This window comes from Centroberyx affinis, unplaced genomic scaffold (genome assembly GCF_046629955.1).
Source record: "Centroberyx affinis isolate AG114_WGS23_722 - 3 ecotype Tasmania unplaced genomic scaffold, CSIRO-AGI_Caff_v1 ptg002958l_1, whole genome shotgun sequence".
NCBI classification, from domain to species: domain Eukaryota; kingdom Metazoa; phylum Chordata; class Actinopteri; order Beryciformes; family Berycidae; genus Centroberyx; species Centroberyx affinis.
This window is the reverse complement of record NW_027281071.1, coordinates 93,219-118,287: the sequence shown is the minus strand read 5'-3', so window position 1 is coordinate 118,287 and position 25,069 is coordinate 93,219. Positions and strand designations below refer to the sequence as shown.

The 25,069-nt window shown below is 42.5% G+C and overlaps 1 protein-coding gene across 1 annotated transcript; it reads right to left on the bottom strand.

Annotated features, from left to right (window-relative positions):
• Positions 1–349: 349 nt before the first annotated feature.
• On the bottom strand, positions 350–22,327 carry LOC139658749 (uncharacterized). Its single transcript, XM_071536910.1, has 13 exons — positions 22,242–22,327; positions 21,920–22,019; positions 21,557–21,829; positions 21,325–21,418; positions 21,032–21,099; positions 20,692–20,907; positions 20,247–20,378; positions 20,023–20,085; positions 19,755–19,829; positions 19,410–19,490; positions 19,038–19,134; positions 705–929; positions 350–444 (listed from the first exon to the last, which is right to left on the bottom strand). The coding sequence occupies exons 1-13, from the start codon at positions 22,325–22,327 to the stop codon at positions 350–352; spliced, it is 1,605 nt and encodes a 534-aa protein (XP_071393011.1).
• Positions 22,328–25,069: the final 2,742 nt, after the last annotated feature.

The window sequence follows — 25,069 nt, the reverse complement described above, 5'->3', positions numbered from 1 at the left end:
GCTAACCTACTCCAAACCATCAGGACAAAGCACCGGACCTGGGGCGACAGGGCCTTCGCTGCAGCCGCCCCCTCCCTCTGGAACGCCCTCCCCAGCCACATCCGAAAGGCCAACACTCTGTCATCTTTCAAAAAAGCCCTCAAAACCCACCTATTCACTCTTGCTTTTGACCTCTAATCTTCTTCTCCTCCCCCCTCCCCCGTTCCTCCCTATGTATACGTCCTTTTCTCATCTATTTCTATCTTTATATATATCTCTATTAAATTTGTTTTATCCTGTGTTTGTAAAGCGTCTTTGAGCACAGAGAAAAGCGCTATATAAATGTCATGTATTATTATTATTATTATTATTATACCTGCTGCAGGATGGCTTCCTTCAGGTCCTCCAGGTCCACCGAGGAGTCTGTTTTGGTCAGCTTCACCCTCACCACCTGCTTTCTCAGAGCTTTAGGGATAGATATTTTAAATTAATAAAATAGGCTTTCCATCCAGTAAAAAGTAAAAATTAAAGATGATGACCAGAAGTTGTTTGTGAATATTGAATTGACAGAATTCAGTGGTGACAGAACTCACCACTGTAACAGGCGAAGTAAAATTTCTGACCACAAGGCCAATTCTCCCATTCTCCCGTTCTCCCAGAACGTGTAGCCACACAAGATTCTTTGATTGCGCGACCTGGTTGATTGTTTTCAGTATTCCAGTTACTGAATGAATTGGCGCTCCCATCTGACCACTTCCACGAGTCTCTGAACAGGCCGATCCACACAAAGTTTCCTGCGGGTATTAACCTTTTTATTTCCTCGTACTCAGCTCGGTTCCTTACGCTGGCCAGGTCTGTGTAGCTCGCCCTGCAGTAGCTCTGAGCCTCGGCCCAGGTCTTGGCTTTAGTCACAAAGATGAATCTGGAAGAGCCGTCAGCTTCACTGGCCCCTGAAAATATTTTTTTTAGCAAAAATCATGATGCTGCAGTCTCAGCAATGATGTTGCCCTCAACAATGACCATGAAGGAATTTCTACACAATGCTATTTTTAAAGTGTTTTGCTGGTTTACAGGTTATCCAGAAACTCAGTCAAAGCAGTAGTAGCTAACCAACACTGTGTAGCCTCTACGCTGAAAGAGGGGAAGGGGACGACACAGATTGAGGGGCCAAATTAGAGTATCCGTAGTTGTCACTTAAAACGTTACCTGAACAAGTGGTTGGTTGGTTTGTTTTGTGAGAGAGCTGATCAGACAGCAGAATGCTCTTTTTCCAGGCAGGCATTGCCCTGGACTCACACAGTACTAACAAAATCACCATTCCACCAGGTACATAAAGATTTGACGTCATTGGCTACTTACACACTGCAGCTAAATACAGTTGTCAGTGAATCATTTTGTAAGAAACCAGAATCTACCCAGTCAACCAGATTATTTCAAGATTGAGAGATTATATAGATGAGACTTGTGTTTTCTGTCTAATTGAAAAAGAAACTATAATGCATTTGTTTTATGAATATCCATGTACAACTTTTTGTTTAAATGCACTGGTGCAAGGATACAACTGACCTGCAGAGATCTTATGATCACATATGAGGAAATCTTATATAGGAATATGATTTTTTTTGTTAAATGTTATTATTTTATATGGAAAAATTGTAAATGGTCTAGAGAAATCCCCAGATTTGTAGCATTACAAAATATCAAATGGAAAAGCAAGAAAAACTCTAAATGTATGTTAAGTCTTGTGTTTTTTTTATTTAATGTCACATGTACCCAATATTTAATATTATTAGGGCCCGAGCACGACTTTGTGCGAAGCCCTATTGTATTTCGTTCTTAGTGATGATTTTTAGGGGTCCAAGCACGTAGTGCGAGGAACCCTATTGTAATTGTTAGGGGTCCAAGCACGTAGTGCGAGGAACCCTATTGTAATTGTTCCGATTATTATTATTTTTCTTCTCGTGCCCTAAAAGTGTCTGCACCTCAGAAACCATAAGCCCCACAGCACCCAAACTTTCCACATAGGTTGGAAATGTCACCCACTACTCAGGCAACAAAAATGACACCAATCCACCTGATGGTGGCGCTATAACAGCCCCCTGCACGTTTTGGTCCATAACTCCTGAACCGTGAGTCACAGAATCAAAATTCCACTTCTCCTGGATTCCCTGGATCCCCATGCATCTATCCAGATAGGCCACGCCCATTTCCGTCTGACTAGATTTTCCGCCATTTTGAATTTTATCAAAAACCTATTTTTGCGAACTCCTCCTAGACCGTTGAGGCAATCATCTCCAAATTTGGTGTGCATCACCTCTGGATCCCCATGATCAAAAGTTATGGAAATCGTTTTGATATACCTTACCGTTCTGATTTAATTAGCTTCCAAAGTTTAATCAAACGTTGTGGGCGGGGTCTATTTTACAAAATTGCCATGACTCATGAGTGCATTATGCTACCTGCACCAAATTTGGTAGACATGTGCAGATGTCTACTCTGAGATGAAAGCCCAAATTTGCTGTCATTTCACCCATAGGGGGCGCTACAGCAACGTTTCAGATTTTAAATGCCCATAACTCAGTAACTATACATCATAGAAACAAAATTCTTTTGTTCCTGTATTCCTTGGGTAAAGCCGCATCATTGTGATAGGCCCCGCCCATTCCCGCCATATTTGATTTTCCGCCATTTTGAATTTTCTAAAAAAACTATTTTTGCTAACTCCTCCTAGACAGTTGAGGCAATCATCTCCAAATTTGGTATGCATGATCTCTGGATGCCCATGATTAAAAGTCATGAAAAGATTTCCTGTACTCCATATTGTTTGGCCGCTATAGGCCAATCAATTGTAGGGCGTGGCACATATGTGACAAAATGAGCCATAACTCATGAACGCCTTGTGCTATCTCAACCAAAGTTGGTGCACTTGTGCAGGTATCAACTCTGAGGACATGTGCAACATTTGGTGTCTATAACACGCATGTACCCTAGAGGTCACCAGATGCTTGGACCCCGTCATTGCCGCATGCGGCTATATTTCCGATTATTATTTTTCTTATTCTTCTCGTGCCCTAAAAGTATCTGGACCTCAGAAACCATAAGCCCCACAGCACCCAAACTTTCCACATAGGTTGGAAATGTCACCCACTACTCAGGCACAAAAAATGACACCAATCGACCTGAAGGTGGCGCTATAACAGCCCACTTCACGTTTTGGTCCATAACTTCTGAACCGTGAGTCACAGAATCAAAATTCCACTTCTCCTGGATTCCCTGGATCCCCATGCATCTATCCAGATAGGCCACGCCCATTTCCGTCCGACTAGATTTTCCGCCATTTTGAATTTTCTCAAAAACCTATTTTTGCGAACTCCTCCTAGACCGTTGAGGCAATCATCTCCAAATTTGGTATGCATGATCTCTGGCCTCCCCTGATTAAAAGTTATGAAAAGATTTCATGTACTCCATATCATCTGGCCGCTATAGGCCAATCAATTGTAGGGCGTGGCACATATGTGACAAAATGAGCCATAACTCATGAACGCCTTGTACTATCTTAACCAAAGTTGGTGCACTTGTGCAGGTATCAACTCTGAGGCCATGTGCAAAATTTGGTGCCAACAACACGCATGTACCCTAGAGGTCACCAGATTCTTGGACCCCGTCATTGCCGCTTGCGGCTATATTTATTTTTATTGTTTGCTCGCGTTTTTGAGGGCCTAAACGTGCTCGAAAAGTTGCGAAACTTTGCACACGCATCAGAAGTGGCGAAAAATTATATATTTTATGGGTCTTGCGCATGGCCGTGGCAAAACGGCTCGATAGCGCCCCCTACAAAATTTCAACGGAGTATCCCTCGCCGTACGTTTGTCCTAGACTTAGGAAACTTGGTAGGCACGTGTATCATGTCCAGACTTAAAAAAAAGTCTGGTGGTACCATGCGCCTAAAACCAACAGGAAGTCGGCCATTTTGAATTGATTGTGACATTTTTGGGCGTTTTTGGCCATTTGCAGGGGTTGTACTTTAACGAACTCCTCCTAGGCGGTTCATTGGATCCACGTCAGACTTGGTCAGCGTGTATAAAAGACCTCGACGATGCAAAGTTGTGCGAACTGTGAGTTTTCGTCACACGGCGTGGGCGTGGCGTGGCGTCGAATTTCCATGTTTCGCCACGAAACAGGAAGTGGCTTGTAACTGGCCTGTACATGGTCAAATCTGGCCCAAACTTCACACATTTGATGAGAGTCCCAGCCTGAACACATCTACATGCCAATATTCGGTTATAGTCATAGTGCCACCTACTGGCGACAGGAAATTACATGTTTTAAACTTTGCTGTGCTTCTCCCAGCGGGTTGGCCAGATCCACCTCAAATGTGGTCAGAAAAGCCGTAGGACCATGATGACGCTTAGTTGCGAACATCGGGAGCTTTCGTCGAACGGCGTTGCCATGGCGGCGCGGCGAATTACGATGTTTCGCCATGAAACAGGAAGCTGCGATAACTTGAGTTTACATCGTCCGATCTGCACCAGATTTCACATGCTGGACTACAGTCCAGGCCTGAGGACATCTACACGCCAATTAGGAGTCATAGGCATTGCGCCACCTACTGGCGACAGGAAGTAAGCCTTGTGTGACAATCATCATTGGATTTACATGCAATTTTCATGGTGTGGGCCACATCGACCAATCAATGTCCAGTAACGAGGCCGCGGCTGCTACACACCCCGACTGCAGCACACCCCGACTTGCACACAGAGGCGAGGGCCCGCCCATCACTGCTTGCAGTTTTAATCATTATTAGGGCCCGAGCACGACTTCGTGCGAAGCCCTATTGAAATTGAAGGAATTATTATTAGGGCCCGAGCACGACTTCGTGCGAAGCCCTATTGAAACTGAAGGAATTCTTATTATTATTTTTCTCCTTCGCTAAAAAAAATCGGACTTTTGAGGGCTTAAACGTGCTCGAAAAGTTGCGCAACTTTGCACACGCATCAGAAGTGGCGAAAAATTTGATATTTTATGGGTCTCGCGCATGGGCGTGGCAAAATGGCTCAATAGCGCCCCCTACAAATTTTCAACGGAGTACACCCCGCCGTACATTTCACCTAGATGTACGAAACTTGGTAGGCACGTGTATCATGTCCAGACTTAAAAAAAAGTCTGTAGGTACCATGCGCCTAAACCCAACAGGAAGTCCGCCATTTTGAATTGAATGCGACATTTTGGGGCGTTTTTGGCCATTTGCAGGGGTCGTACTTTAACGAACTCCTCCTAGGCGGTTCATCGGATCCACGTCAAACTTGGTCAGCGTGTATAAGAGACCTCGACGATGCAAAGTTGTGCGAACTGTGAGTTTTCGTCACACGGCGTGGGCGTGGCGTGGCGTGGAATTTCCGTGTTTCGCCACGAAACAGGAAGTGGCTTGTAACTGGCCTGTACATGGTCAAATCTGGACCAAACTTCACACGTTGGATGAGAGTCCCAGCCTGAACGCGTCTACGTGCTGATATTCGGTTATAGTCATAGCGCCACCTACTGGCGACAGGAAGCTGTGTGAATTTGCAGGGGTCGTACTCTAACGAACTCCTCCTAGGCGGTTGATCGGATCCACGTCAAACTTGGTCAGCGTGAATAAAAGACATCGACGATGCAAAGTTGTGCGAACTGTGAGTTTTCGTCACACGGCGTGGGCGTGGCGTGGCGTCGAATTTCGATGTTTCGCCATGAAACAGGAAGCTGCGTTAACTTCAGTTTACATCGTCCGATCAGCACCAGATTTCACATGTTGGACAAGAGTCCAGGCCTGAGGATATCTACAGGCCGATTAGGAGTCATAGGCATTGCGCCACCTACTGGCGACACGAAACAGGAAGTGGGTTGTAACGCGACTGTACAAGGTCAAATCAGGCCCAAACTTCACACGTTTGATAACGGTCCAGGCCTGAACACATCTACAGGCCGCTATTCGGTTATAGTCATAGCGCCACCTACTGGCGACAGGAAGTTGTGTGAACTTGAGCGTACGTTGTCCGATCTGCACCGGATTTCACATGCCGGACAAGAGTCCAGGCCTGAGGACATCTACAGGCCGATTGGGAGTCACAAGCACTGCACCACCTACTGGCGACAGGAAGTAAGCCTTGCGTGACAATCGCCACTGGATTTACATGGAATTTTCACTGTGTGGGCCACGTCGACCGGTCGGTGTCCGGTAACGACGCCGCGGCCGCAGCACACCCCGACTTGCGCACAGAGGCGAGGGCCCGATCATCACTGCTTGCAGTTTTAATTAGGGCCCGAGCACGACTTCGTGCGAAGCCCTATTGAAACTGAAGGAATTATTATTATTATTATTATTATTATTATTAGGGCCCGAGCACGACTTCGTGCGAAGCCCTATTGAAACTGAAGGAATTATTATTATTATTAGGGCCCGAGCACGACTTCGTGCGAAGCCCTATTGAAATTGAAGGAATTATTATTATTATTATTATTCTTTTTCTTAGTCGCTAATGAAAATCGGACTTTTGAGGGCCTAAACGTACTCAAAAAGTTGCGCAACTTTGCACACGCATCAGAAGTGGCGAAAAATTTGATATTTTATGGGTCTCGCGCATGGGTGTGGCAAAATGGCTCGATAGCGCCCCCTACAAAATTTCAAAAAAATACTCACGGCTGTACGTTTCCCCTAGACGTACGAAACTTGGTAGACACGTGTATCGTGTCCAGACTTACAAAAAAGTCCATAGGTACCATGCGCCTAAACCCGACAGGAAGTCGGCCATTTTGAATTGAGTGCCACATTTTGGGGCGTTTTTGGCCGTTTGCAGGGGTCGTACTTTAACGAACTCGTCCTAGGCGAATGATCGGATCCGCGTCAAACTCGGTCAGCGTGTATAAAAGAGCTGGACGATGAAAAGTTATCAAAAGCTTGCGTTTTCGTCACAGGGCGTGGGCGTGGTGAGGCGGCGAATTTCCACGTTTCGCCACGAAACAGGAAGTGGGTTGTAACACCACTGTACATGGTCACATCTGGCCCAAACTTCACACGTTGGATGAGAGTCGCGGCCTGAACACGTGTACGTGCCGATATTCGGTTAGAGTCATAGCGCCACCTACTGGCGAGAGGAAATGACATGTTTTATACTGGGGTGTGCTACTACTACCGGGTTGACCAGATCCACCTCAAATGTGGTCAGAAAAGCCGTAGGACCTTGATGACGCTTCGTGGTGAAGATCGGGAGCGTTGGTCGAACGGCGTTCCCATGGCGGCGCGGCGAATTTCGATGTTTCACCTAGAAACAGGAAGCTGCGTTAACTTGAGTTTACGTCGTCCGATCGGCACCGGATTTCACATGCTGGTCCAGAGTCCAGGCCTGAGGACATCTACAGGCCGATTGGGAGTCATAGGCATTGCGCCACCTACTGGCGACACGAAACAGGAAGTGGGTTGTAACTCGACTCTACGTGGTCAAATCTGGCCCAAACTTCACATGTCGGATGAGAGTCCCGGCCTGAACGCGTCTACGTGCCGATATTCGGTTATAGCCATAGCGCCGCCTACTGGCGACAGGAACTTGTGTGAACTTGAGCGTACTTTGTCCGATCTGCACCGGATTTCACATGAGGGACGAGAGTCCAGGCCTGAGGACGTCTACATGTCCCGCGGCTGCGACACACCCCGACTTGCACACGGAGGCGAGGGCCCGCTCATCACTGCTTGCAGTTTTAATTATTATTATTATCTTTATTCTGACTCTTAAATCGCATTTTTGAGGGGCTAAAAGTGCTCGAAAACGGACCAAACTTTGCACACCAGTCAGAAGTGGCGAAAAATTTGATATTTTATGGGTCTTGGACATGGGTGTGGCAAAATGGCTCGATAGCGCCCCCTACAAAATTTCAAAACAAAAGCCCCCACCTTTCTGTTTCACCTAGACGTACGAAACTTGGTATGCACATGTATCATGTCCAGACTTAAAAAAAAGCCTCTTGGTGCCCTGGCCTAAACCCGACAGGAAGTCCGCCATTTTGAATTGAGTGCCACATTTTGGGCCGTTTTTGGGCGTTTGCACGGGTCGTACTTTAACGAACTCCTCCTAGGCGGTTGATCGGATCCGCGTCAAACTCGGTCAGCTTGTATAAGAGACCTCGACGATGAAAAGTTATCAAAAGCTTGAGTTTTCGTCACACGGCGTGGGCGTGGCATGGCGTTGAATTTTCCCGTTTTGCCACGAAACAGGAAGTGGCTTGTAACTGGCCTGTACATGGTCAAATCTGGACCAAACTTCACACGTTGCATGAGAGTCCCGGCCTGAACGCGTCTACGTGCCGATATTCGGTTATAGTCATAGCGCCACCTACTGGCGACAGGAAATGACATGTTTTAGACTGTGGTGTGCTACTCCGAGCGGGTTGACCAGAGCCACCTCAAATGTGGTCAGAAAAGCCGTAGGACCATGATGACGCTCAGTGGTGAAGATCGGGAGCATTCGTCGCACGGCGTTGCCATGGCGGCCCGGCGAATTTTGATGTTTCGCCGTGAAACAGGAAGCTGCGTTAACTTGAGTTTACATCGTCCGATCAGCACCGGATTTCACATGCTGGACAAGAGTCCAGGCCTGAGGACATCTACAGGCCAATTGGAAGTCATAGGGACTGCGCCACCTACTGGCGACACGAAACAGGAAGTGGGTTGTAACGCGACTGTACATGGTCAAATCTGGCCCAAACTTCACACGTTTGATAACGGTGCAGGCCTGAACACATCTATGTGCCGATATTCGGTTATAGTCATAGCGCCACCTACTGGCGACAGGAAGTTGTGTGAACTTGAGCGTACATTGTCTGATCTGCACCAGATTTGACATGCTGGACAAGAGTCCAGGCCTGAGGACATCTACAGGCCAATTGGGAGTCACAGTCATTGCCCCACCTACTGGCAACAGGAAGTAAGCCTTGCGTGACAATCATCATTTGATTTACATGAAGTTTTCATGGTGTGGTGTACACTTGATATATTGGAACATAAAATATGATTAGTGGGTGTTCTCTAGCGCCACCTAGTGGCAACAGCAAATGACATATTTTACACTTTGATGTACTCCTTCAAGTGGGTTGACCAAATGCACCACAAATGTGGTTAGAAAAGCCTTATGACCTTGATGATGCTCAATACTGAAGCTTTTGCATCAAAGGTTTTTGCGTCTTGTTTTCAGTATTTGTCCTGAAACAGGAAGCTGTTTAGAGGGGTTAGGGATGTGTGAAAACGCACAACTTGGCACATGCATCAGAAGTGAGGTTTTTTAACTGGTGTGGGTCATGGGCTTGGCTGTGGCAAGATGGCGTGATAGCGCCCCCTACAAAGTGTCAATGAGGTTGCCGTTGTGGAACGGTGCACCTACATGTAAAAAGTTGGCAGGCTACTGTAACATGTCAAGACGTAAAAAAAAAAAAGCCGGTTTGTGCCATGACCTACGCCCAAGAGGAAGGTAGCCATGTAGAATTGAGTGGGGAATTTTAGACTACAGTGTCAACACTTTTACAAACTCCTCCTAGCAGATTGACTAGACCCATTTGTATTTTATACAGTTATGGATATTGCTGAATGTAGGAAGCACAGAAAAAGTTTTGCAGAAGTTAGTGACAGTTGGTAGAGACAATTCATTGAGTGAAAATAATCTGGGCTTTCATGTAAATGTCAAAACAATCAGCAGGACACTGCAGGGAATCGAACCCCATCCTAGTAAACCAGGAGTACCAATACCAGTGACTTTTGCTTTTTGACGCTACATGGAAGGTAAAGCAAAACCTACATTACAACAGCATATGAGTGCCAGCATTTCATATTATAGCATAACTGTCCTGCATTTGGTTCACCAAATGTGGATACTTATGTAATTAGTGCAGTTTTGAATAAGTGCTACATTTGAGGTAAATGTTTGTCAATACATGTTTTAGTTGCAAATGCTGTTGTAATGCTGGAAAAGAAACCAGTGTTACGAAAGCTAGTCACAGTTGAGAGTGTTAATGTATTAAGTTGCAACAAGTTGTTTTAGTGGCATGGAAGTTAGTGACAGTTGGTATAGACAATCGGAAAAAAAGGGCTTTCATGTAAATGCCAAAACAATCAGCAGGACACTGCAGGGGATCGAACCCCATCCTAGTAAACCAGGAGTAGCAATATCAGTGACTTTTCCTTTTGGACTCTACATGGAAGGTAAAGCAAAACCTGCATTAGAACAGCATATGAGTGCCAGCATTTCATAGAAAGGCACAATTCTACTTCATTTTCTTCACCAAATGTTTATAATTACATAATTAGTGCAATTTTGAATAAGTGCTATACATTTATCTGACACACATATACATTATATTCATTTATATATGTATATATATATATCTATATATGCACATACTTGTGTTAGATAAATGTTTGTTGATACATGTTTTAGTTAGAAATGCTGTTGAAATGCAGGAAAAGAACACACATTATTGCAACACACATTGAATAACATACAAGAACTCATAGAGGAAACATAACATAAATAATAATTTAAATATATATTATATTGCACACAGATATTATAGATTCACACATATAAAATAATTGATAAAATGTATATTGTATTATAATTTAAGAGATGAGAACAGAACAGACACCGAACCCTAACCCTCAGCAGAGATGATGAACAGCAAAAGAAACCAAACCCTAACCGCCAGCAGAGATAAAAAGCCACAGCTGTTACAAGTCTGAAGTTATTCTGCCTGGTCATTTGGGAAAGTTGTACATTTAAAAGAACATACAATCCCCTCATGATAACTGAAATATGTAGGCAACACTATTGACTCCACATCATAATGTGTCGTTTTAACATACACATGATCAATTATTGTGCCTTTTTCTGTAGTGGGCTGCGAGACAAGTTGAACATAGCCTCTGTCTGTCATAAAAGTACAAATTGTTGAGACTTTCAAAATGTCATCATTAAAATCTCCCATCACAGCAATTGTGTTACTTAACGGCTCTAGCGAGTCGAGCAGTCTTTTTAGATGTACTTTAAACAAAGACATTGGATATGATGGTGGGCGATAAATGACTGCTATTAATATGTTGTAAGTAACACAGTTGTAGACCAGACATTCTAAATTGACATCTGGTAGATTCAAAATGTTGTCTGTCAAATTGTCAGCAATGTACATGCCAACACCACCACGTTGTTGGCCTTGCAATTCAATCAATGCTGGATTGTTGCTGGTGTATGACAGACTTCGAGGATGACTATGAAAACTAAAACCGTCAATGTTTAGTGTTTGGGCAGAGGAACCAGCAGGTAGCCATGTTTCTGTAACAGCAATACAGTTAAGCTGCAAATGCTGTGTACACAATGCCAAATCAGATACATGTCCTGACAAATTTTGCACATTCATCAAAAACACAGTAAATGTGTTTGTATTCAATGTGTGCTTTGTCATAATGTCAATTAAGAATGGGGGCATACTGTGAATTGCATCCTTAATGTTGTCCTTACAGTATAAGGTTTTTTCGTCAAAATCTTGAATAATCAACCCTGACAAACTTCTAACGCGACTTAACGCCACGTACGCCTGTCCTGCAGAAAATATTCTTTTGAGACACACTACAGCATTATCCACAGTAATGCCTTGTACTTTATGTACTGTACAAGCCCAAGCGAGTTTAAGTGGAAATTGGCGTCGCAATCCACCTTTATTGGTCACCCTTTCTTCCTCTGGTTCAATACCCGTAGAGCCCATGAAATCTACAGAAACACTTGCACATTGTTTCCTCCTCTGTGCGCCAACGTGATTATCATCGAATTTGACGTACACCTTTTGAGGGAATTTATTATTTGTGGAGCCAACTATATGTGTTACTGTGCCACATACGCCATTAACCAGACCGTCTGCAACGTCCACGTTTTTGCACAACATTACACGTGCGTCCTTCCCTAACAACAGCTGTGCAGCCAAACATGTATCATACACCTTAACATGCTGTCCACTTTTTAATTCCAGCTTGCCAGTTTTCTTATTATTTACAAAATCCTGAGCAGCTATTGTGACATATTCAGGACATGTCCTAAATAGTTGCTCAACATTATGCTCTTCTACTTGACTATTTGTAGGGAATATGTGTAAAGCTGAGCTGACTTCACCAGTTTCACAATGTTTCAATATTTCAATGTCACTACTTAACATTGGGGTCCCTTTTGAACGAGTTCTTATCCTGTTCAACAAGTCTGCAAACACACGATCTTTCTGCCTAACTACTTCTTTTAATTCCACAACACTAAACAAGCTAGACCACAAGCTGCTGCCTACGTCATCGACATACAGGGGTTTACCTTTTACTGGAGGCAGCTGGAAAAAATCTCCAACAGCGATTACGCTCACATTTCCAAATGGGGAAAAGTCACCAGTGTGTTTAATTTGTCTTAGTCTACCGTGAATATAAGACAACAGTCTGTGATCTACCATAGATATTTCATCGATAATCAAAATCTGCAGATCACTATATTTAGCACGCAAAGAGTTGAGCTTTTCCTCACCTAAAGGTGTGTAAGGTAAGCGTACATCTTTGCCAATGCTAAATGTGTTGTGAATAGTTGCTGCATGCAAATTGTATGCAGCAATCCCTGTAGGAGCGGTTAACACAACACAAATGTTGTCAGGCAGACGACACACTGGTGCCAATAACCTCATTGCCTCATACTGAATAGCTTTAATTAAATGGCTTTTTCCTGTCCCTGCACCACCTGTAATAAACACATGAAACGGATCTGGCTTTTCCTTAAACAGTTTGCTTAAGCACCATTTTCGAATCTGATGAAAAACAGACAGCTGTGTCTCATTCAGAGACCTAATTAGAGCCAACCCGTCAAGTCTACACATGATATTATTTCTCTTTTCCGAATGTGCAACTTGTTGCCTACTTACCGCTAAATCAGGAATACTTTCCTCCTGTTCTTCCGCTGTCGGTTCTTTGTCTGTCCGTTCCTGCTCACACTGCAAACGCTCCAACTCCTGCTCTGGGCACAGCTCGCACCACGCATCTTCTAAAACACCGTCTGTATCGAGTCTATCCTGGATATTATCCAATTCTTCTGCTTCCATTTCAAACCTGCTTCTATTTAAGGCGACGACGGACTTGACCGAATGTCTCGATCCATCGCTAAACCTCACATGACCATTCATGTAAAACTGCTCAAATGTTTCACAGTTTTGAGGTTTTAGCTGCACATCTACACGGTATGGCAAAAACAACTGCATAATACTCTGATAAAACAATTCTGGATTTTTTGTCTCAGAAAAGCGCACATAACGGACAACCGCAGGTTGTGTTCGTGTTCTTTTAGTGACAAAACCACAATCGTTGTTTAATTTAATCGGAGTCTGGGATTTTTCGTTTTTACTCAAAACCCGATATTCCGATGCAAATGTTGCCATACACATGTCATTGAAAGCGCGATCGTTTGGCCTATTCTTATAACGGTCAACAAAACTAGTCATCCACATGTCTTCTGTTGTAAGATCATGTGATGATGCCTTTTGCCTCAACACGTTTAACGGCAAACTCATTTTAACTACGTTGGCGCCTGTTGGTACAAATACGACTTTCCTCGAACATTGTTTCAAATGCATATTTGTTAGCCTGTACACAGCTTCCTGAGCGCACACATCTCTGTTGTGTAGGTAAACGCCGCCTAGAGCTTTCAATGCATCTTTTGCGCTAACGTTTTGGTCTTTTGATGCTTCTCTCTGGGCGTTCCCTAACAACAATCCCATCTCCCTTTCCGCCTTTGAAATATAAGAGATTATGTACACTACACAGGCATATGCATCGACAACATACTGGATGTCCATATTTGCATTCCAACATTTTAACAGTGGCTTGCTATATTGGTTAACCCAAACCTCGTTAACCTGCCTTTTCAACACAACGTGTGTGTTACGTCCAAGGCGTTTATATGCAGACTCAAAAGTAGCTTGATTTAAACCTAAACTGCTAAACAAATGTTCTACACTATTATAGCTACTGTTCTCGTCTGAAAGCGCCGTCTTGATGGCCGTCATAATTTCTGCTGCCCGATCGCTTTTCATGCTCTCAAACTCTTCCTGTGCCTGATTTACACATGCACATGGTGACACATTATTGGTCTCGTCTACCTGACAAGTACACCTTTTTTTGCTATCTTCGTCACTTTTGGCACGACATATAAATGTACGAGCAGATGCCGGCCTAGGAAAATTGAAACGACAAACAGTCTTTTTCTTTTTACAAGTTTTTGCATGTCGCTTCGAATGCTGCTGCACAGATGTGACGATATCCAATAATGTGTCATCTTGTGATGGCAATTCACATGTTACATATTTATCAATAAATTCAGTTACCTCGTCGTCCGTGTTTTTATCAATCAGCGGGGCGTTCTCAATCCAAAACAGGCAATGGACATGAGGTGACCCACGCTGCTGAAACTCCACCCTATAAAAATAATCTTTGATTTTCCCAATCGGATTCAATGGGGACATAAGTACCTCCCTTAAAAAACAATGCCACCGAAAATCAAACATCCTCGCTGCGGTGACGGGATTGCGCCGCAACAGGTCACACCTGTCTGTCCACTCTAACTCTTCTACCGTTTCTGTTCTACCTTGCTGTTTCAATATGCTATAGAGAAGATTTGTCCATCGCATATCAGCAGACGAAAACGAACAAAACCAAGTAGGCACGCCAAGCTGCCGAACACAAGCCAGGAGGTCACGCTGCGCCGTTTGCCAAAACGCGGGGGTTCCTCTAATAGGTTTGAGGAAACGATACCCATCATCAAACTCCAACAACTTCTTCAAGGAGTCCTCATCCTTCAACACATTATCACTAACATTTTGGGCCCTATGACCTCCTTTCCCTTTTCTTACCGCTATCGACACACTTGATTTCACCTGTTCAATCTCAGACATGTACTGAGCAAAAAAGATATACTCGACATTCTGAGCAAACCTGCCATCCGCATGTAATATTCTATTATTGAAATAACGCGACAATGTCAACCGCTTGTCTCTACTAGCATGATATGTATTACATGCCTGTGGAAACAACACCGGAAAACATTTAGCCTCGTTTGCGTGATCGGCAAGCAATTGAACAGGACTATTCCCTTCTGCTGGCGCCACATTCAATATACCGTCATAATGCTGATCCAGCGCTTCCTGACCAATGTCAACAGGCATGAGACACGTGTCCTGAAACATACAATGTTGCTGTCTATCGTGCAAAAGTTCATCTTCAACAACATCTGTAGATGTTTCGCCACAGTCTACATTGGTCTCACTGTTCTTTCCTAAAACCTCATCATCTTGTTCCCTACAAAACTCATTTACCCACGTTTCATTAAACTCTATATCTTTATAATGCACATTTGTCTGTTTTAAATATTGTAATGCTTGCCTTATGTGCATAGTGTCAACAAACTGATACTCATAATGCCCTTTATAAGTTAGCTTACGCTTCAATTTTACAGGCAACAAAGACCCTTCCATATTGGAATGTGGCAGCAAATTGCTAGTCTGCACAATGTTTGCTGGAACACATGTCACTGGTCCATGTACTCCATTTTGCCCACCTTTAGGTAATGCTAACATTTTCATAAAGGGTATATGTAAAGCAATCAGATGTTGTTCCAAGCTATTCAAACATGCCAATTCTGCTGGAATAGGTTGAACGCCTAAATTGTTCAATGCACATTCAGGTGGCATTTCACCTTTATTAATCTTATAATGACATGTATAGCATATCCACAGCTGACCTCTAGCTGTATCCAACCACTGACACGGCATTACACAGTCCTCATTACATTTGTGTAAGTAATCTTCAGTTATGCATTTATCTGCAATCGAAGCTATTGCTTTCCTCTTGTTATAATAATCTCTTTTACAAGTTAAAACCTGATGTCTAAACAACAATCTATGGCAAACGCAACACACAAAATCTGGCCCATTTTTTACTTGCTCCAAAAACTGCTCCATAACAAAATCAAACTGCTCAGCCTTTTCTTTCATTACTTGCCTCTTCAGCTTGTTAGCTGCTGTAACACACTTCTTATGCGCAGGATCTCCATGATACTTTCTTATACTCATGTCCTTTAGGTTTTCTCTATGCAACACATTTTGTTGATATTTCTTTTTACTCATGTCCTTTACGTTTTCTCTATGCAACACATTTTGTTGATATTTCTTTTTACTCATGTCCTTTACGTTTTCTCTATGCAACACATTTTGTTGATATTTCTTTTTACTCATGTCCTTTACGTTTTCTCTATGCAACACATTTTGTTGATATTTCTTTTTACTCATGGCCTTTACTTTTTCTCTATGCAGCACATTTTGCTGGTATCTCCTTTTACTCATTTCCTTTACTGTGTGCATATGTAACAAATTCATTTTATATTTCCATTGACTAAACTCCTTGCTCTTTTGCATATACAATGCGTTTCCATGGTATCTTAATTGACTATAGGCTATTTGCATGTTTTTGTATTTTTCGTCCCTACAATACCGCATTTTATGAGCCAGTTTTACTCTTCGTTGATATTCTACATTGCTATACTTTTTCACTGATCTTTCTTTATGCTTGTCTTTGTAAACCTTGTTGTTCTTATAATACATTTTCATTAATATGTTCCGTTTCTGTTGCACGTACTTTGAATAAATATGCCCGATAGAAGAACAGCTGATATTTGCACCACTCTGTGCCTGCCCTTTCAAGTTCCTTGTACTCATGTACTGTGTCTCAGATAAATTACCCAATTTGCACAAATCAAAGCAAACCTGCTTATCAACATGTTGGACACAAACTACTGACTCAAAGTGATTATTGTCATAATGTTTCAAATAAATTCCTTCATTTGTCAACATTGAGCTAATACTACTGTATTTGAGCCACCTTTCACCACTGTATATAAATATGTCCACTCCAAAAGCATTTGCTGTTGCTTGCATTTCTATTTCTGTAGCCCTATTGCCAACATACCTCATTTGTGACTTGTTAATATACTCTACCACTGAAGCATAGTCTTTATCCAAATATGTCATGTATTCTTCACTATGACTTTCCATGTACTTAACAACAACATGTCTAATTTTTAGATGACTTTTTTGAGAACCACAGATAACCTGCGATACTGATCTAAAAAAGCTATTACCATCCTCTACGATTGTATTTGTTTTGCACACACCACCCAAACAACCATACTCTATATGCACTTGCACATCCTGTTTCTCAAACTCCACATTACATTTACTACATAATGTTTTTGCAACTTCAGTGCACACAGGACTAAATTTGAATGTGGTTTTACTCACCTCGTCTACACCATCACAATCTCTTTGCTCATTTGTTACATTGTCCTCAATATACACTACTCTTTCATTCCCACAACTTGATGCTACAACTGGAGCAAAACCAGTTGTACACTCAACTGTTTTCCTTGTCTTGGGCTCTGAACCTTTCTCTGCACTTTGCCGCCTAACATTGTACCCTTCAGAATACAACCTATTCAACTTGCAGAAACCAAAACAACCCTGCAGTTGAGGCCGATGAACACAAACAACAGTTTCATAATGGTTACCGTTGCAATTTTCCAAGTAGATCCCCTGTTCTGACACACGCCTATTCTTGCAACCATATTCTAGCCATCGGCCATCATAATATGTAAACACATTCACTCTAAAACAATCTGCTGCTGCTTGAATTTCCACTTCGCTTGCCCAACTGCCAACATATCGCATTTTTGTTTTACTAAGGTACTCTGCCATCGAAGAATATTCACTCCTCAAAATATTCTCATACTGCACTGCATTCCTTTCTAACTGTTTAACAACTGCAAGTCTAATTTTCCTATGATTCTTCTGCGTGCCACTCACAGCTTGGGACATCGCGCGAAAGAAACAATTACCATCAGCAACTATACTCTCATTCTTGCATGGAGTTCCCAACATACAAACTGCAATAGAAATCAATGCATCAACTTTCTCACACTCCACATTCAACTCTCTACATAAAGCTTGTGCAACTTCTCTACAAATAGGATTAAACTGCTTTTCTGAAGGCGCAACACTGACAAACACAACATCTGAATCAACTACACTAACATGATCCGTTTCCTTTTTATAAGATACACAAGCTCTACTTTCACCTTTTGGTGACACAGACTGACTGCTTTCATTTGACCCTGTGTGAATGACACACACACCAGCAATCTCAAAAGGCTTTTGCCTTCCACCGAGCGATGCAGCCAATTTGCATGTGTAATCATACAAATCCTTAATACAACTAAAATATACAATAACACTGCGCCCATCTACATCTACCATTCCAGCAGCATTGCGTGCATGTGAATCAACCACTGCATACGTTCCATTGTGACAAATGATTGCACATGTGCTACCACCCAATGTCAGCAAACATGTGTGATACTGTGCAAACATCTTTTCCAATCCGGATAGTAGAGACATGTGTACACCAGCCTGGATAAGGTCTCCATCAACCACATTTACTCTACCAGACACATAGTCACCGTATTCAAACTCAAACTTCTGTCCATCAATAACTGCCTGTTTAGGCAAATCGGGAACACACAACAGATCCGAACCGCCACTGATCATCTTGTTGCCTCGCAGAGACGTGTACAACTCGTCACCTAAAACTACAACCGTGTCTAGATCTTTTGTCTGCCATGAAAAAACACTGTCAACCGTATGTTTTGCTAGGCTTACCAGCCCTATTGCCATACACTGAACACCCGCATATGCAAACCGATCATTTCCCTGATGAAATGAACCTCGAACACTGTTTCCAGCCCTGATAGCACTACACTCCTCAGGCTCAGCTGTAACGTGAATGCTTTCAACTGCTACTCTGCCAGAAACAACTTCTACAACCTCATCTGTACCATCGCGACCAACACACGCATCAGTCACACATGCCACTTGCACTTTTGCAAAACCCACACCAGCATTAGAATTAAGAGAGCCCTGACCTTTGTCGAATCTTGGTGTGCGCCGCATACCAAAACCCTCCTCCTTCACAACCGCTTTCGCGACACTGGCCAGTGATGGCTTCAGAGACACCTCCACCTGGAAAACAAAAATACACTTGAATGAGTTGCATACACAAAATATGTTCAACTACACACATACACATTGCATGCAACCACAATGACATCTGTTGGCATTTCAATGTGTACACTTGATGCATCCTGGACTATATAAAGGCCACCAGCAAACCATGTATTTATTAATGAGCACATATAACATTGAAGTGTTGTTTTTAATTCTAATTTATACTGCATTAACAATGATAGTAAACTAACTATGCACAGCCGTTCAAAAAACACACAAAGTACACTAACCTCCTCCTTCACAGCCACTTTCACAGCCCTGGCAGGTGATGGCTTTGGAGACAGCCCCACGACGCTCGCTTCTGGCTCAACCTAGACATAAACAGCAATTGAGTGATCTACATAAACAACATATGTTTATTTACACACATTGAATGAAACTACAATGACGTCTGCTGCTTCATGAGTACACTTGATGCTACCTAACCTATATAAAGCACCAACTACAACTATTTACTACTTAATTAGCACAAATAACATGCAAGTGTTGCTTTTAATTCAAATTTATACTGCATTAACATTGACACTGAAATAGCTGTGCATGCACCGTTCAAATGACACACAAAGTGCACCAACCTCCTCCTTCACAGCCACTTTCACAGCCCTGGCACGTGCTGGCTTTGGACAGACCCCCGCAACGCAGGCCTCCACCTAAAAAGAACACAGTTGAATGCGCTGCATACACCAAATAAACCATGCCTCTTGTCATTGTTTCACAATTAATGTAAAACAATTACTAGATACTACAAACATATGTAAAAATGCCATTACAACCAATCTACTCAAACTGTACAGCAAACAATTTCAAATATGTTAATACTGCATTACAACCAAAAAAACAAACCTGCTTCTCTGCCAATCTCCTCTTGGAGGCAGGTGGTTTCTTCTGCTGTTCCACCTTCTGTTTCTAATGTAAGAAAAACATCATAAACTTTTTAAAGCCATATTTGGGGCATAGCTCCTTGTGGACAATATAAGCAATGTTGCCTGTTAATAAAAGTGTGTCAGACAAAGGACACCGTTTACAGTAAAGCCTCAACCAACAGATACAATTTGCATTCAAATTACCTTTCTGCCTTTTGGAACAGCGCTGGACTGCACAGGGCTAGTGAGATCCGATGGAACGACTTCCTCCATCGCGTCCAACATGGCACTGCTAAACCTCACGCGTGTTAGCGGGATGGAACACTCCTTCAACACCTGTGAAATACAAATGCAGAAAGACTATTGCTTACAATTTGTCTGGTCAAAAAGCAAACCACACACATAAAATCAATAAACCTATCCTAATTGTTTATAGTAAAGCATAAATTTAACAAACCTGCTGCTGAACCATCATCCTTTTGGATGCGCCACTGGACAGCTCACGTTCTGCAGGTTGGCACCTCTGTAATGAGAAATTGCATAGTTTGTATTAAACAAATAAATACCCTTTGAACATTGCTAAGGTAAACTGCTTAGAACACATCACATCAAAGTCTCTCCCGTACAATTACAGTGTGCGACCTCTTACCTTCCTGCCGCGTCCGACGAGTGTCCACTCAAAGGGGTTCGGTGGTGGACGTGGCACACTGACCTCCCCCTTCACGACCACCTTCGGGGAGAACCGTGGCGGTGACGCCCTGGGAGGAACCACTGGCGTTGGCGCTGGTGTCTCCAGTTGCTGGTAAGCGAAAATCCACAGCAACTGCACGAGGACCTCCATCCCCTCGCTGTCGCTCAAGTGGACCTGCAAAAATAAGTTATTCACAATAATATTAACACACTGACATTTAAATCTCAATATGTATCTGTCATGTCAACTTGCCATATCAACCACAAGACGTATACATGGCACCACATATTCTACTTACACCATCTCTGCTCCACAGCTCAAGGCGGTTCAAAGGAAAGTGCTCAGCGACGTAGCAGTACTTCACACCTAACAAACAAAAGAAATATAATCAATTATTGACATATGAATACATATATACATATATTCTAACTATGCGCTGTTTGTTAATTACAAAACCATTACAAATATTATGGAACATAAAATATCCATTCAATCACTTAGCCTAAGAACATATACCCTGTTACTATACATAACAGACATATCTGGACATATACGTGTCACTGCACTTAACTAAAATCTTTTCAAACTTACCCATACGTGCCGCCACACGATGAAACTCCTGACGCAGGAGCTCCTGCTGACCCACCTCGATGTTCAGCCGCGGAGGAAAGTCCAAGACAAACACCTATACAAAACAATAGGGCATTATTTCACAAAATGTCATACCGTTATTACATACATATACATTGTTCTGCAACAGCCGCATCCATTATAGTACAAAAGAGATACTACTAATAATAAATACAAAAACAATTAGGCTTACCGTTTGCCAGCGACTGCACACACTTGCCAGGAGCCTGGCAAAGTCTGCCCCTGCCTCGCCAACCGTCCTGCTGGCTGTCAGGTTGTTGCTAGGAGCCAGAAGGCAGACTGCGTCGGGTGTCCGAGGCACGGCAGCGTTCAGCACCTCAGTCCTCAGGTCGGCCGCGGCAGCCCCCGGGGTCGACATGACACCAAAGGAAAGTCCTCCCTCTGGCATCTTCACGAAACCATCCGCAATGGCTCGTAGATGAGAGTCACCGACAACCAACACAAACTGGAAAAACAGATAAATTTGTTTTAAAATGCAAGCTGTAAACATTCCACAAATCAATTGCTTTGATCATGACTTCAACAACAATAATACCTTCTTGTCTGGTGACTCGACTGGAACGACCAGCTTGTGGCTTCGTCCGGTCAAGGATGAAATTGGCCACTTTCGCACTGCATGGCGGTAACCTGTACCCCTGCCTATTTATACACAGACACAAAGACAACCACAACAACTTAGTAAACTTTCACAAACCATAAATTATCACCACAACTACACACAATAGGAAAACTGTACCAAACCCACAGTAAAACAGAATTTACACACATGCAACAAGACCCTACACTGTACACATAAAGGAACACATTTACTGAGAAAAATGGTCAGTTACATACGTGCACTGCTGGTGTTGCAGGGCTGCTGAGGTTCCACGTCCACAGTACGCCTCTCCGCCACCCTCCTCTTGGCGGCCTGGGAACGACGGTACCCCTTGCCTCGTGGCATCTAAAATCATATAGGCACAATTGCTTAAAATAAACGTGTTACCTGCAATAAATGGACAATGACATTGTGTGATACATCTGTAACTACACAACAAATCCTTCTTCAACACAACTGTACTTCATCCATCACGCTCCACAACACAAACCCTACTGCTGGCTCTTTAAGTCGCATGCCCTTTGCTATGGAGTCTGTTATAGCTAGGTTTTGCCCAATTCCAACCTACAAAACTGTAAACATCTATGAAACTTTCCTTACTGTATTAACGACATTCATCATTTAATACTGCACTAATACAAATACTGGTTACTTCTCCCCTCTATTACCATCTTGATAGAAAACCAAAAAAACACACAAAACATACAGGTTTAACAGGATCAATACTCCTGACTATATCCGAGTTAGTCTGGCTCGAATAGCCAGCGTTTTTCCCCAGAATGATAATGGTTTCAACTACACCTTTCTCCAACCATACAACACAATGTGGAGCCCATTCCCGCCACCCAACAGCTACCAGATGCCTAGCTCTCCTCTGAGCGCCGAGTAGACAGCCAATGACTGTAACAGCATGGACACTGAAGTCCCGTTGTATTACCACTCGCTACACTTATCATTTCCTAAGCGCTAGTTGCCTATACATACATGTTGTGTTACAGCGCTATCTAGCGGGCTAACCAGCTAGCACTGGCACCTCCTTTATCGCAATAACCTAGTTAGCACTTTGTACTTCACTGGCAATTACAATATACTCACTGTGTGTCCACAACACGCTTTCAAATTCTCCCTGAAAGTCAACCCTTCGGAATCCGGCAGGAAGATGGAATCTGTCCTGGTTGAGTGACTCTCGGCTGATGGCCGGTAGTCGCTCAGTGAAGATCCGGCGAGTCGACTTGCTTGTTTAGGCTTCAGGAAGTTCTGCTGTTTTAGTAACAATTAAAATGGCTTCTGCTCGGTTAAAGCTACGGGAGTCTCGACTTCAGAGAAGTGAAACTGTTGTCTGTGTCCTGAGCTGACGTTTTATCCATTGCTCAATACTACGCTCGCTTGCTGATTGGTCCGTGCTTATGCCGCTATTGTTCACCTTCAGAACAATCGGCACCAATGAGTAGGTGTGACAACTATGTGTGTCTGTGTGTATGGGTGTGGGCGTACTTACATACCAATCCACAGTATCCAAGAAAAATACAAAAACAACCAGGATAAAATTACAAATACAATAGTTAGCAGTAAGATCTTTTCTTACAGTTTTAATTAAGCACAAAAAACTGATTTGACATCAGACTTTGACTACAACTAAAATTGTTCAGTCCCAAAATACTCACCTGCCCAATTTTCCTGACCACTGGATGTCAATCAATTTTCAATATAATTGTGTGCTCAGTCTACACTTATAGAAATGCAATTTATTTGTTGATGCACATTACACAAAAAAGGTCTACATCTGTATGTTTGAAACAACAGGCATCCACTGTTAGCTGATACATAATGACACAAGTTCCCTCTTGGATAGCATGGACTGACATTCACACTCCACCATGCATGAATAATAAAAAAAATAAACCAGCTAATTCTTAAGAGAAGATAATAATCTAAAGTCAATTTAATCTCATCAATAGCGTTGATGATATTTTAGTAAAGTGGCACCACCAAAGTTGTCACTGAACTGTTCTGAAATGTTGACTTTCCATTCCAATTCTTTGACCAAAACAAGCAGACACTATATTAAACTAGGACACCTTACTCACCTGCTTAACTCTTTAAATTCTGTGTCTGTGACTTTTCCACTGCTGATAAACCTTCTCAGTGAAATGAAACATCTGCAACATGTAGAAGACACATAAAACCATATCCAAACCAAATTTACCTTACCTAACAATAATTGCCCATTCCACAACATCTCATTTGTAAAGGTGATGTTTTTTTTAATAAAGTAGCACGAGCAATGTTGCCATTGTAACTTTTTGGAATATGGGGTGTAGTATGAAAACCGCTGACAACCTATCATGACATATGTAAGTAAAGCAACAACAATACTTCAGGATCTACAGTAATTTGAATACTTCCATTAAAATATTGCTACACAACAACAATTTCACATGGTTAGGAAATATAGGAAGTACTGGCAGTCATCAGTTTGCCTAAAATACAAGGGATAAATCACCTAAAGTATGGACTAACCTCACAAAGCCCACTGTTAAACTACTGCAACCACATTTCCATAGTGCATAAGTTTTTCAGTGTATTACAGTTTTTATTAATCCTTGCCTGCATTACTTTCAAGGGAAAGAAACTTGCACTAAACTGTCATTTATTTTTCCCTGATGATTACAATCTGTGTCACATGAAGTTAAACATTTATTGGCTAATACAGAAGCTATGTAGAAATGGTGCAGCATTATAACAATGGAACTAAGCGTGTCCATAACGTAACACACTCACAACCAATGCTGCATGAAGTTCACACTAATACTCTAAACTCTCAGCAGCAACATATTTATCTACCACTGCAAACACCAAAGCAGGAAACACTGTCTTTACAAAAGCAGAAACTCATCAAACATTAACAATGCTATTTCTCTTCAACTGTGTAACAGCTTATTGACAATAATCACATCCAGTTCTTTCCTAAATTATACTTCCATGCAGGACTGTGACGCTCGCTCCATAACATTAAACAGGTGATCAAATTATTAATTTTCATTCCAATTCTTAGTCCACAGCAACCACACACTATATTACACTAGG